At 32.4% G+C, this 10,720-nt stretch overlaps 1 protein-coding gene across 1 annotated transcript; it reads left to right on the forward strand.

The window, feature by feature from the left end:
- On the forward strand, positions 204 to 3,976 carry LOC107639330 (probable glucan endo-1,3-beta-glucosidase A6). The gene is made up of 4 exons (XM_016342808.2): positions 204 to 463; positions 580 to 1,215; positions 1,378 to 2,040; positions 3,639 to 3,976. Exons 1-4 carry the CDS (start codon positions 406 to 408, stop codon positions 3,674 to 3,676), a joined length of 1,395 nt encoding a protein of 464 aa, XP_016198294.1. The 5' UTR covers positions 204 to 405; the 3' UTR covers positions 3,677 to 3,976.

Raw genomic sequence — 10,720 nt, forward strand, 5'->3', positions numbered from 1 at the left:
ATATATTTAAAGGAAAAAAAATTAGTTACTGATGTGGAAAATATAATCCAAGTGTCGTGTTTTAATTTGTTCTTTTTTTATTGTACCGATATGTATAAATTTATCATCGTACTATAGCAAACACCTTTAAAATTATATTATATCCATTGTGTGAGAGAATCTTAGTAATAAATAAAGCTATTTTGCTTCCGGATCTAAACTTTTGTGTTGTTGCTAAGCAGCTTCCATTTCGTCTTTTACACAGAAGAAAAAAAATTAATTAAATGAATTATATCCAGTTGGCTTCAGAAACCAGAGTATTAAACACGACTCCGGTCAAACAAGTAAGATCACTGGATTTTTATTTTCAGTAGTAGTGTTTCCACTTCTACACAGTAAACAAGCTTGGAAGGCAAAAAAAAAAAAATGGCTATGCTTCTTATTATTCCACTGTTAGTGCACTCCATCCTATTCACCATTTCAAGTAAGCACCCTTCTACTCCTTCTCACTGAGTTTCCGATATGTGTTTTGTTCATTTATTATTGGAGGCGTGTGTTTTGTAGAGTGATTAACCCCTTTTTGATTTACTCCACGTGCAGGTGCACTGTTCTCACCCCAGCCTGGGATCTGCTACGGCCAACTAGGCAACAACCTTCCACCGCCATGGAAGTCAGTGGAGCTCATAAAGTCCCTCAAAGCGAAGCGCGTCAAAATCTACGATGCCACGCCGGAGATTCTCCACGCGCTCAAAAACACCACCATTCAAGTCTCCATCATGGTCCCCAACGAGATCATCTTCAACGTCTCCACCAACAAGACATTTTCCGACCAGTGGGTTCGAAAAAACGTAGTACCATTCTACCCACACACCCTCATCCGCTACCTGCTTGTCGGCAACGAAGTCATCAGTAGCACAAAGAACGACACGTGGCAGCACCTCGTCCCCGCAATGCGCAACATCAAGCGCTCCCTCAGATCCTTCCGCATCAACAAAGTCAAGGTGGGAACCCCATCTGCCATGGACGTTCTAGAATCGTCCTTCCCACCCTCAAACGGTGCGTTTCGCAAGGACATAGCTGCTCCCATAATGAAACCAATGCTCAAGTTTTTGGACCGCACCAAGTCCTTCTTCTTCCTTGATGTGTACCCGTTTTTCGCCTGGGCTTCGGATCCCACAAACATAAAGCTGGAATACGCGCTTTTGGAATCCAAGAACATAACCGTTACTGATTCAGGTAAAATCTCAGATTTAACATATTACTATTTTAAATAAATTAATCCATTCTACAAATTTTCTACTGAGTTTGACCGATCTTTCTATTTAAATATTGTTACGATTTGAAATATACATATAAATATATACTATACAATATTGAAATTTTCCAATTTGGTTGCAGGTACAGGTCTTGTTTACTCAAACCTCTTCGATCAGATGGTAGATGCTGTTTACTTCGCCATGAAGCGGGTCGGGTATCCGAATATTCGGATCTTCATTGCGGAAACGGGTTGGCCAAATAAGGGGGACATTGACCAGATCGGAGCCAATATTTTCAATGCTGCTGCTTACAATCGCAATTTCGTTAAGAAAGTAATGACTAAACCCCCGGTTGGGACTCCGGCGCGACCAGGTTGGGTTCTTCCATCTTTTATATTCGCGCTGTATAACGAGAACCAGAAACCAGGTCCGGGTACGGAGCGGCATTTCGGGTTGTTGTTCCCGAACGGGTCAATGGTTTACGATATTGATCTTTCGTGGAAGACGCCGGAGTCTGAGTTCCGGGCATTGCCGGCACCGGAGAACAATGCGCCGTACAAGGGGAAGATATGGTGCGTGGCGGTGCGTGGGGCAAACGAGACGGCGGTGGCGTCGGCATTGTCATACGCGTGCTCGCAGGGAAATAACACGTGTTACCCGATTCGAGCCGGGAAACGGTGTTTTAAACCCGATTCACTGTACTGGCATGCTAGCTACGCGTTTAGTTCATACTGGGCGCAGTTTAGGAAGACTGGTGGAACTTGTTACTTCGATGGGCTTGCCACGCAAACTACAAAGGATCCAAGTACGTCTTCGTCTCTTTGCCTAAATATTGATTGGATAAAATATATTTTTTATAATTAATTTTTGTAAAAGGTTTAAAAATAATTTTAACATTTGATTTATTTTAATTTTATTTCTAATGTTTAATGAAATTTGTAAATTAAACATGCAAAAAATTTTAAATTAAACACATATTTTTTACCAATACATAGAATTTTTTTTAACTTGAAAACTATTTTTTTACTATAAGGACAATTTTTTTAAAATGAAACACACAAGAAAAACATTAAAAAAAAAATTGAAGAAAATAACTAAACACACAAGTATTTTTACACCAAAACACAAATTTTTTCAACTGAACATGAAAATTTTATTTTATTTTATTTTGTTGAGTTACTGCTTCACTTATCTTCATTGTTAATCTTAAAAAAGTCTTTATATTCTTCTTTCAAGTACCCTTGATGAAAAGAAATCATGGACATATCACATATTTGATAGTCTTTGTTCTCAATTTGATTGTTGATAAATTGGTAGAACACGTGCATGTATTACCGTCAATAAACTATCAAAACAAAATATCTGTTCGGAGGTATCCATGAATATTAAGTTTTTTAAAAATATATATATAAACATAATAAAATTTAATACAATTCAACCAAATATATTAAATTAACACAATTCCAACCAACATATACAAATTAAAAAAATGAAATAGAAAAATTTTCCACAAATGTTAGAAACGAATTAAAATTACATAACTATATATATACATATTTATTAGGGCATTTAAATATTATATTCTTTATGGGGATTTCATGGATTCCCATGGAGTAGTGGATTTCCATCCCTGTGGAGATTTTGCGGGTCAGCGTTAGTTTTCCATTGCGGATAACTGCGGGTATATGTTTTCTTGCCATCCTCATTTGAGACTTTAGAGCACCCAAAGAAAAATGCAATAAAAGAAGAATCAGTAGCAGAACGTATGTGATTCATGTGAGTGATTTTTGTTAGGAATGATTTAAGATTAAGGGATTAAATTGATTTTGTAGAATTTAATTACTAAAAAATTTGCTCATGTAGCACTGTTATTCTCAAGAAATGTTTGTTTTGTTTGAGTTTTTATTTGAAAAGATAAAATTAAATAGAAATTATTGTAAAATATGAAACCCGCATTTGCATTTAACCTCTAATAATAATAGGTGGTTAAACTAGACCACTTTAAAATTTTAATAGATTAAAAAAATATTTTATAATGACCAAACCATAGAAATGAATATTTATTGGGATAAAAAATCTTAGTGATTTATTTTATTTGTCACATTTAGCCAACATTAATCTCTTTTTCCATCTTTATCTCTAATTTAAAGTAAGTTTAAGAAAAAGAACAAGTACAATATTAATTGTATTAATAGAAGTTTTTATTTTTGTTTTTGAAGATATTTTATGTAGTTATATAATTTTCTATTATTATATTTTATAACCGGTGTAATTTGAATAAGTCAGGTATGTCCTTTTTATAAATAGGATGACAATTTTATATAAAATGTTTCAACCTTTTAAAAATAAAATGAAACTCTATTCCGAATGTTCCCTCGTAATAGAATGTTTTCATATTTGTAGGTTACGGATCTTGCAAGTTCCCAAGTGTAACACTATGAAGGAATCAACACAAGAAAATGAAGATATCATTACTACACCATTTAATGATTCTTTCATTGACGACTACTACAGCTGCTGCTGCAACATTAGCAACTTATTATTCCACCATTTTGATATCCGTTTAATTGCTTTCATTTCATTAATATTTTGTTCCTCCTCTCGGCAGCAATATGTGCCCACCACTCCACCGGGGAGGAATTCAAAGTAAGCAATGAGCTCAATAATTTATAGCCATGATTTGACACCACGTTGTTTAGAATAAGTAGTCATGAGCTATTATAATGTTCTTGTTTATTTTTTGGCTTTTTGGTGTTATTTTGGTGTGATTTCACCGGGTCTAGGGTCGGGTAAGGGTCTCAAAAATAGACCCGATCATTATTTCGGGTTGGGTTCGGGCCATGACTCGAGTCACCCGAAATCGGTCCGGTAGCCCCGTCATCATACACAATTAATATTTTGTGTTATTAGTGATAGATGATGACTATTTTTATGTTGAATTTAAGTATTGTAAACCTTAATATTTTGTGTTATTAGTTATTATAAGACCATAAATTAATGTTTTATGTTTAAAATGCATAAGATTTTAGACTAATGCATAATATTGTGTTATTTGTATTGATTTAAATATTTGGAGCTATTAGACAATGTTAGTATTGATTATGGTTATGCTTTAATTTTAGAGAAGAGTTGGTTCTTGTTATATTTTTCTAAGTGAATTTTACCATGTCAAATAATGGTTGGAGTCTTGGAAATTTGGATATTTTCACATGCTAGCTTATAAGAAGGTATCAAGGTAATGTAATATTAACGGCCCGGTTTTAACCCGATTTTTACCCAGTATAATCGTGGCCCGAAAGTGTATAGATTTTATCGGGTTTAGGGCCGGATTCGGGTCTAATAAATAGTCCCGGTATATATTTCAGGTCGGATCTGAGTCACATTAAATCCGATTTCACCCGACCCATGCACACCTCTAATTACTAGCATTGTTGCAAAAGAATTTATTTGTTTTGCATAGTTGAAAAAGGGATGTGTCTAAAATATTCCGGTTTAAAATGGGACATCGACATTCCAATTAAATTCAAATTACATATAACTTTTAGAATAAAATATTGTTTTTATTCTCAACATTTAGGCTAAATCTCAAATTATATATAATTTATCAATGTTCTTACTATTATTGGATAGGAAGATTGGCCCATATAAATATTTTTGGATAAAACACTTATATAAACTAAAAGTAACCTAATATTACATAAATCACGTAAAACAAAAAATGTTACGTGGATATTTTTATGTATATATCTATGTAAATCGAATTTATTTTAATATTAAATCAAATTAATGTGTATCGAATTATATGGAGCACTACATTTAAACATAAATCGAATTCATATAATTCGAATTGGCTATTGTGATACTAAATCGAATCTAATTAATTTGATTTACTGTTGTACAACACATATATAGTAAATCGAATCAAAAGTGTTTTATCCAATATTTTTTATTTTAAAAAAATTTAAAAATATTGTTATCAAATTGTTAAGGTGTCATTCCGCTTTCTTTCATCACTTTTGGAATCCAAGCGTAATAATATATTATAAAAGGAAAAATAATAGGTGAGTTTTCTGGTGCTTGAATACAGGTGACTAACGGTAGCCATGTTTTGACCCACCAATAATATCATAACATCTGACTCAAAGGATTCTCTAAAAATGAGCAAAACGACGTCGCTGAGGAATATGCAATTAAAGATAAACATAGTAACTTCAGTAAATTTGCTGGGAAAGTATTTATGTAATTTTGCATCCGAAAAATAATTTTTGTTTCTTTTTTAAATAAAAGTCTTGATGTTCCACTGGATAAGAAGCATCACCATAGTGGAGCACCGTACCAGCAGAAAATGAATATATATGCTCTTTTACTGAAACTCGAAGCACCGTATCTTGGGACTTGGAGTCACTGGAAGAAGTGGCGGTTAGAAGTGTCCGAAAGAACAGCGACCGCTCATCAGGTCCAGATTTTTATTTGGACATGTCTCTATGAAGGCCATGACGAAAAAAAACAGTGAGGATATTTGTGGAAAGCAGTGCATTTATAGATGCAACGAATGTTCGAAATATTGCCAGATTGCAAGTTTCATTGGCTTATTAGAGATGAGAAACAAGTTGAGAAAACTGTAACTTTCGTGGTGGAGAAATATAGAAGGCTTTCAGCCTAGCTTTAATGATTTTTGGATGTTGTGGAACCTTCTGAACCAAACTTTTGTTATTTTTTGTATTTTTCAATTTATTACATTTTTTTGGATGATTTAATTAGTTGTTTATTATTCTTAATTAATATCCAAAAATTTTACTTTTTTTTTCACTTTTTTTTAATTAGCCAATTTATCATAGTCAATCATATCAAAACCTGCCTTCCATTTGTGCTAAATAAGTCACATACCAGCATTGCATTGGTTGATCTAATTTAATCACCTTAGCCATCATAAGAGAAAAGCCACCATAAAAGTCACCAAAATAATATTGTAACTTTATTATCCTTGACCTTAATAAATATCCTTCAGTATTTATGTTAATAAGAAGCATCATTATTAGATAACATCACCATGATAGTATTTCAAAAAGGTTTTATATTAATCTAATCCCAACATGTGAGCTCTTCATTTATCCAATATAGTATAGTTTTTTTCTCTTTAATAAAATAGCCAATAAATTTACTCGTCCAGAATGTGTTAATAGTTACTTTAAATTAAATTTTCTTTAATACAACTATATTAGCATAAAGAACTCGGTCTAGCCACAAAATGTGAGCGTGAATCTTGATTTATCCATATACATACTACAAAGTTTTTATTTATTTGTGACAATTTTTTTTCTTATTTATAGAGGTTTATAACCCCACCAAATAATTTGTGGAGATTTCTAAAACTCCCAAAATTTGAGGTGTTACAAAGTTTTTTGTGGGAGATTTTTAAAAACCTCCACAATCTATTAAGTGGAGGTTTTGTGTGTGTTTAGTGAAAATTTTATATTAGACGTTTGTGGCAGTTCTTGGTCAATGTTTATAGCGGTTTAAATCCCCCACAAAAAGACCTTTTTATTTTAAAAATAATAGCTATTCTGTGAAGGTTTCAAACTTGTCAATATAATTTTTAAAAATTAATCTATATTATTATTACAATACTAATAATTTATTATTAAAAAAATATTTAAGCAAGACATTAAAATGTAAAATCATTTTTCAATCATATTAATTAATTACAACTATAAAATATTAAAAATAACAAGATAAAATATAGACTTATGTCCAAATTCCCAAACAATAAATATAACTAGATAAATGTATTTGCAAACAATACAAATAGATCTTGACTTCTAACCATACCATTATCATCCAGAAATAATGACAAACTAACAATGCAGTTAACAAGTCCTAATGCTTACACTAGCTGTTGCAACAGTGGCTGTTAAAGCTAAAACAAGAGTATTTAGGAATTTCTGTTACAATGAGGAGCCTTTCTTTTAATCTCTATAGCCATTACTCCAAACAACAATACCTGTTCATGTTCAATGCATCATATCAAATTTTAGGCTTACTTCACTTTCCAAATTCTAAAATTTAGGAGGACTGAAATTTGAAAAAGAAGAAAAATCAACCAATTATTCAGATGACATATTCAAAATACCTTTTCAAGATGAAGTGCCATTCCAGAAGTTGAGAAGCACTTATCAATTTTAAGTTTATTATTACCATCTATAATAATTAATACAAATACAAATTCTATTAGATATAAATAACATAAGCATAAAAAAAAGGCTAACACATAGCTTAGGGTATTATATTATTAGCATTAAAACTAAAAAGTTATCATTGCTAAAGCATGGAAGATAAGCTTAATATCTCCTATGAATAACTAATGGCACACAAATGTCTCATAACTAACATAAACATGTGATTAACAAAATACATTTTTCTAGATCAGTACGCCCGAGTTTGAAATGTCAAAAACTATGAAAATCTGAATCTCAAGAGAAAAAACTATAATGAGAAAAAGCTATAATACCAATTCATATGATGAACATTACACACACACACAGAAGAGAGAGATCAGTTTATTACTAACAATCTCTTTAATAAGTTCTTTGTAACCAACTATATTAGCTCCAGCATTTCTAGCTTCTTCTGCTTCTGCCCCTTCTGCAAAAACTACACCGACGGCCTAAAAGATGTAAATAATTAGACTACAAACCAAGCATATTTGTCAATGTATTGACTACAAAAACAACATTCCAATAATTCATATCTGTTAATATATTGACTAATTGACATAGTCACAGAAAACTTGTGTAGGTATGGGTTAATCCCTTTAGCCTTCTGATCCGTAAGGTACTTGAGCCTGTTCTCAAGGTATTGCTGCACCAAAAAATATATGGAATATTTCAGAAAATCAAATCACTATTAAAAAGCATTGCAGTGTTGCAATGAAACTTACAATGGGGTCCATATCTTCATCATCAGCAGATGCAGACTTATTAGCTTAAGCATAAATTCCCTTTTTCTTATTACATTCTTTGGAGCATGAAACCTCAGCAATAAATTTACCTGACATATTATACATGCAATAAATTTCAAGTATAAAACACTAACTTTAACGCTCAAAGTTAAATCAGATCCCATTTTGCAAGAACTAAATGAATATAAGATTCACTTGATGAAATAATGACTGAAATTCGATGCATAATGCTGCCAGTTTTTCATCTTGACATGGCATCCCCTACCCCTTCTCTTTCTTTCCCTTTTTCCTAGAAAATAAGATTATTGATAGTTTATGATAAATTTATATATCTTGTGTTTTCTAATAAAATATTGGCTATCAAACAGGTGGAAGTAAGTAAAAATATGGCATGAAATGAGCACCTACTGCAGTTTTCTAAGTGATTTGTAAGTTGGTGTTTCTGTACCATCACTGAATCTACCTCTGCTTGAGCCTTCTTCATTTTGTTTGGGTTCTGCAGTAAGTTCAATAATCAGTAAGATGGTATTGGCCAAAGAAAAGAATCTGAAGAGAAGCTACGATAACCAAAGATCCATAATTGTCTTTCACGAACAGGCAATTATATCAACTTTGAGATTAACATACTTGAGATAGAAGGAAAGTTGCCCAAGTAAGAACTGCAGCTGTTGTCTCATGACCAACAATAAGCATTGTCATTAAATCATCCATCAACTGTCAATATGGAGAGAGAAGTAAGAAGTAAACAAAGCATACTATTAACCATGTAACTTTACTGACGGGCGGAAAATGCCGGTTAAGAAATATTAATAGAAACTGCGTTGTGAGTACAGTCTTAACTGACAAAATTCTCACTGTCAATTTAAAAGATGTCACAATTAAGGAATAAATAACTGGGAGTAGAATTTCCAGGTCGTTTTCCAAAGAGTTGACACAGTAGTGTAAATTATTGATCAGGAGTTTTCTGAAAAATTTATGAGGTTTGAAAACGGAAAATTAAATAATTAAAAATTAAAGCAGTGAATGATGACAAGAGATGTTGTGTATTTAAAAAGCTTTGGCTAGGAGAAAATTAATTGGAGTGTCTATCCTCGTTGAATTTCTCAAGTGTAATAGTAAAAGTTATTGTTCCAATTAGTTATCCTCTTGCAGTTGCAAAAGAAGGTCAATTGGGTACACTAACTCTGACTCACAAGTCCTAGCCCCTTCCCAGGGAAGGACTAGAGTTAGTGAAAATAGAGTTAGGCAACAATTTCAAAGTTCAAATTAACACTTGAGTTTTTCAACTCAAGGGGTTCTAATTAATCAACTACAAAGTCAAGTTGAGAGCTCTACTCCATTAACATGAATGCCATTTTCACAAATATGAAAAGGGAGTAGAAGGAAGACATAATAATTAAAATTAAGTTAATAAAAGCAAAAATTGGAACTGATAATTGATTAAACGAAATCAAAAAATCAACAAAATTAAACATAAAAATGGTTCATTATATTAATAAATTTAAAATTAAGAAAATTCAAACATGAATTCAAGTAACTAATTGGAAAAATAAAGGAGTAGAGTAATAGAAAAGCAAACTATAATGATGGAGGCTTCAACCGAAGGTAGTAGCAACTCTCTTAAGATCAAATCCAAGCAAAACAAAGAAAAAGTTAAGAACCCTATGAGAGCTAGTGTTTTCTCTAGAATTCAAAACTAAAAACTAAAAACTAACTAAGAATGAAAGTGTGTCTAAGTCTTAGCTACACCCCTGCCTCTAATCTGGACTTTCAGGCCTAAATCTGGGTCAAAAAGGGGCCCAGAAATCGCCCCCGGCAAATTCTAATATGCAGCACATGACGGCTGATGAGCGGATAATTTATACGCTTTTTGACATTGTTTTTAGTATGTTTTTAGTAGGATCTAGTTACTTTTAGGGATGTTTTTAATAGATTTTGTGTTAAATTTACATTTCTGAACTTTACTATGATTTTGTGTGTTTTTCTGTGATTTCAGGTATTTTCTGGCTGAAATTGAGGGACTTGAGCTGAAATCAGATTCAGAGGTTGAAAAAGGACTGCTGATGCTGTTAGATTCTGACCTCCCTGCACTCAAAGTGGATTTTCTGGAGCTACAGAACTCGAAATGGCGCGCTTCCAATTGCGTTGGAAAGTAGACATCCAGGGCTTTCCAGCACAATTTCGTCCACCAAGTTTTTGGCGCCGTTGCCGGGGATTGTTCGTGTTTGGACAACTAACGGTTCATCCTGTTGCTCAGATTAGGTAATTTTCTCTTTATTTTATTTTCAAAAATTTTTCAAAAACTTTTTCAAAAAATTTTTCTTTGTTTTCGTTTTTCTTCAAATAAATTTTCGAAAAAAAAAAAAATGTTTTCAAAAATAAATTATTCTATGGCTTCAAAATTTTTAAGAATGAATTCTAGTATTTCATGAAATATGTTGAATCATATCTGGCTGTAAAGCCATACCCAAACTACTTTGGGATTGGTATTCAACTAATCACTCCAGCCCATGTAATTATATGTTGC

Source organism: Arachis ipaensis, chromosome B04 (assembly GCF_000816755.2).
Source record: "Arachis ipaensis cultivar K30076 chromosome B04, Araip1.1, whole genome shotgun sequence".
In the NCBI taxonomy this organism is placed as follows: domain Eukaryota; kingdom Viridiplantae; phylum Streptophyta; class Magnoliopsida; order Fabales; family Fabaceae; genus Arachis; species Arachis ipaensis.

Excerpts from the sequence above, each read along its gene's own strand:
- LOC107639330 (XM_016342808.2), top strand. The coding sequence starts at position 406 with ATGGCTATGCTTCTTATTATTCCACTGTTAGTGCACTCCATCCTATTC. Across the intron at positions 464-579 it reads CATCCTATTCACCATTTCAA|GTGCACTGTTCTCACCCCAG; the intron begins GTAAGCACCCTT and ends CTCCACGTGCAG. Across the intron at positions 1,216-1,377 it reads CATAACCGTTACTGATTCAG|GTACAGGTCTTGTTTACTCA; the intron begins GTAAAATCTCAG and ends ATTTGGTTGCAG.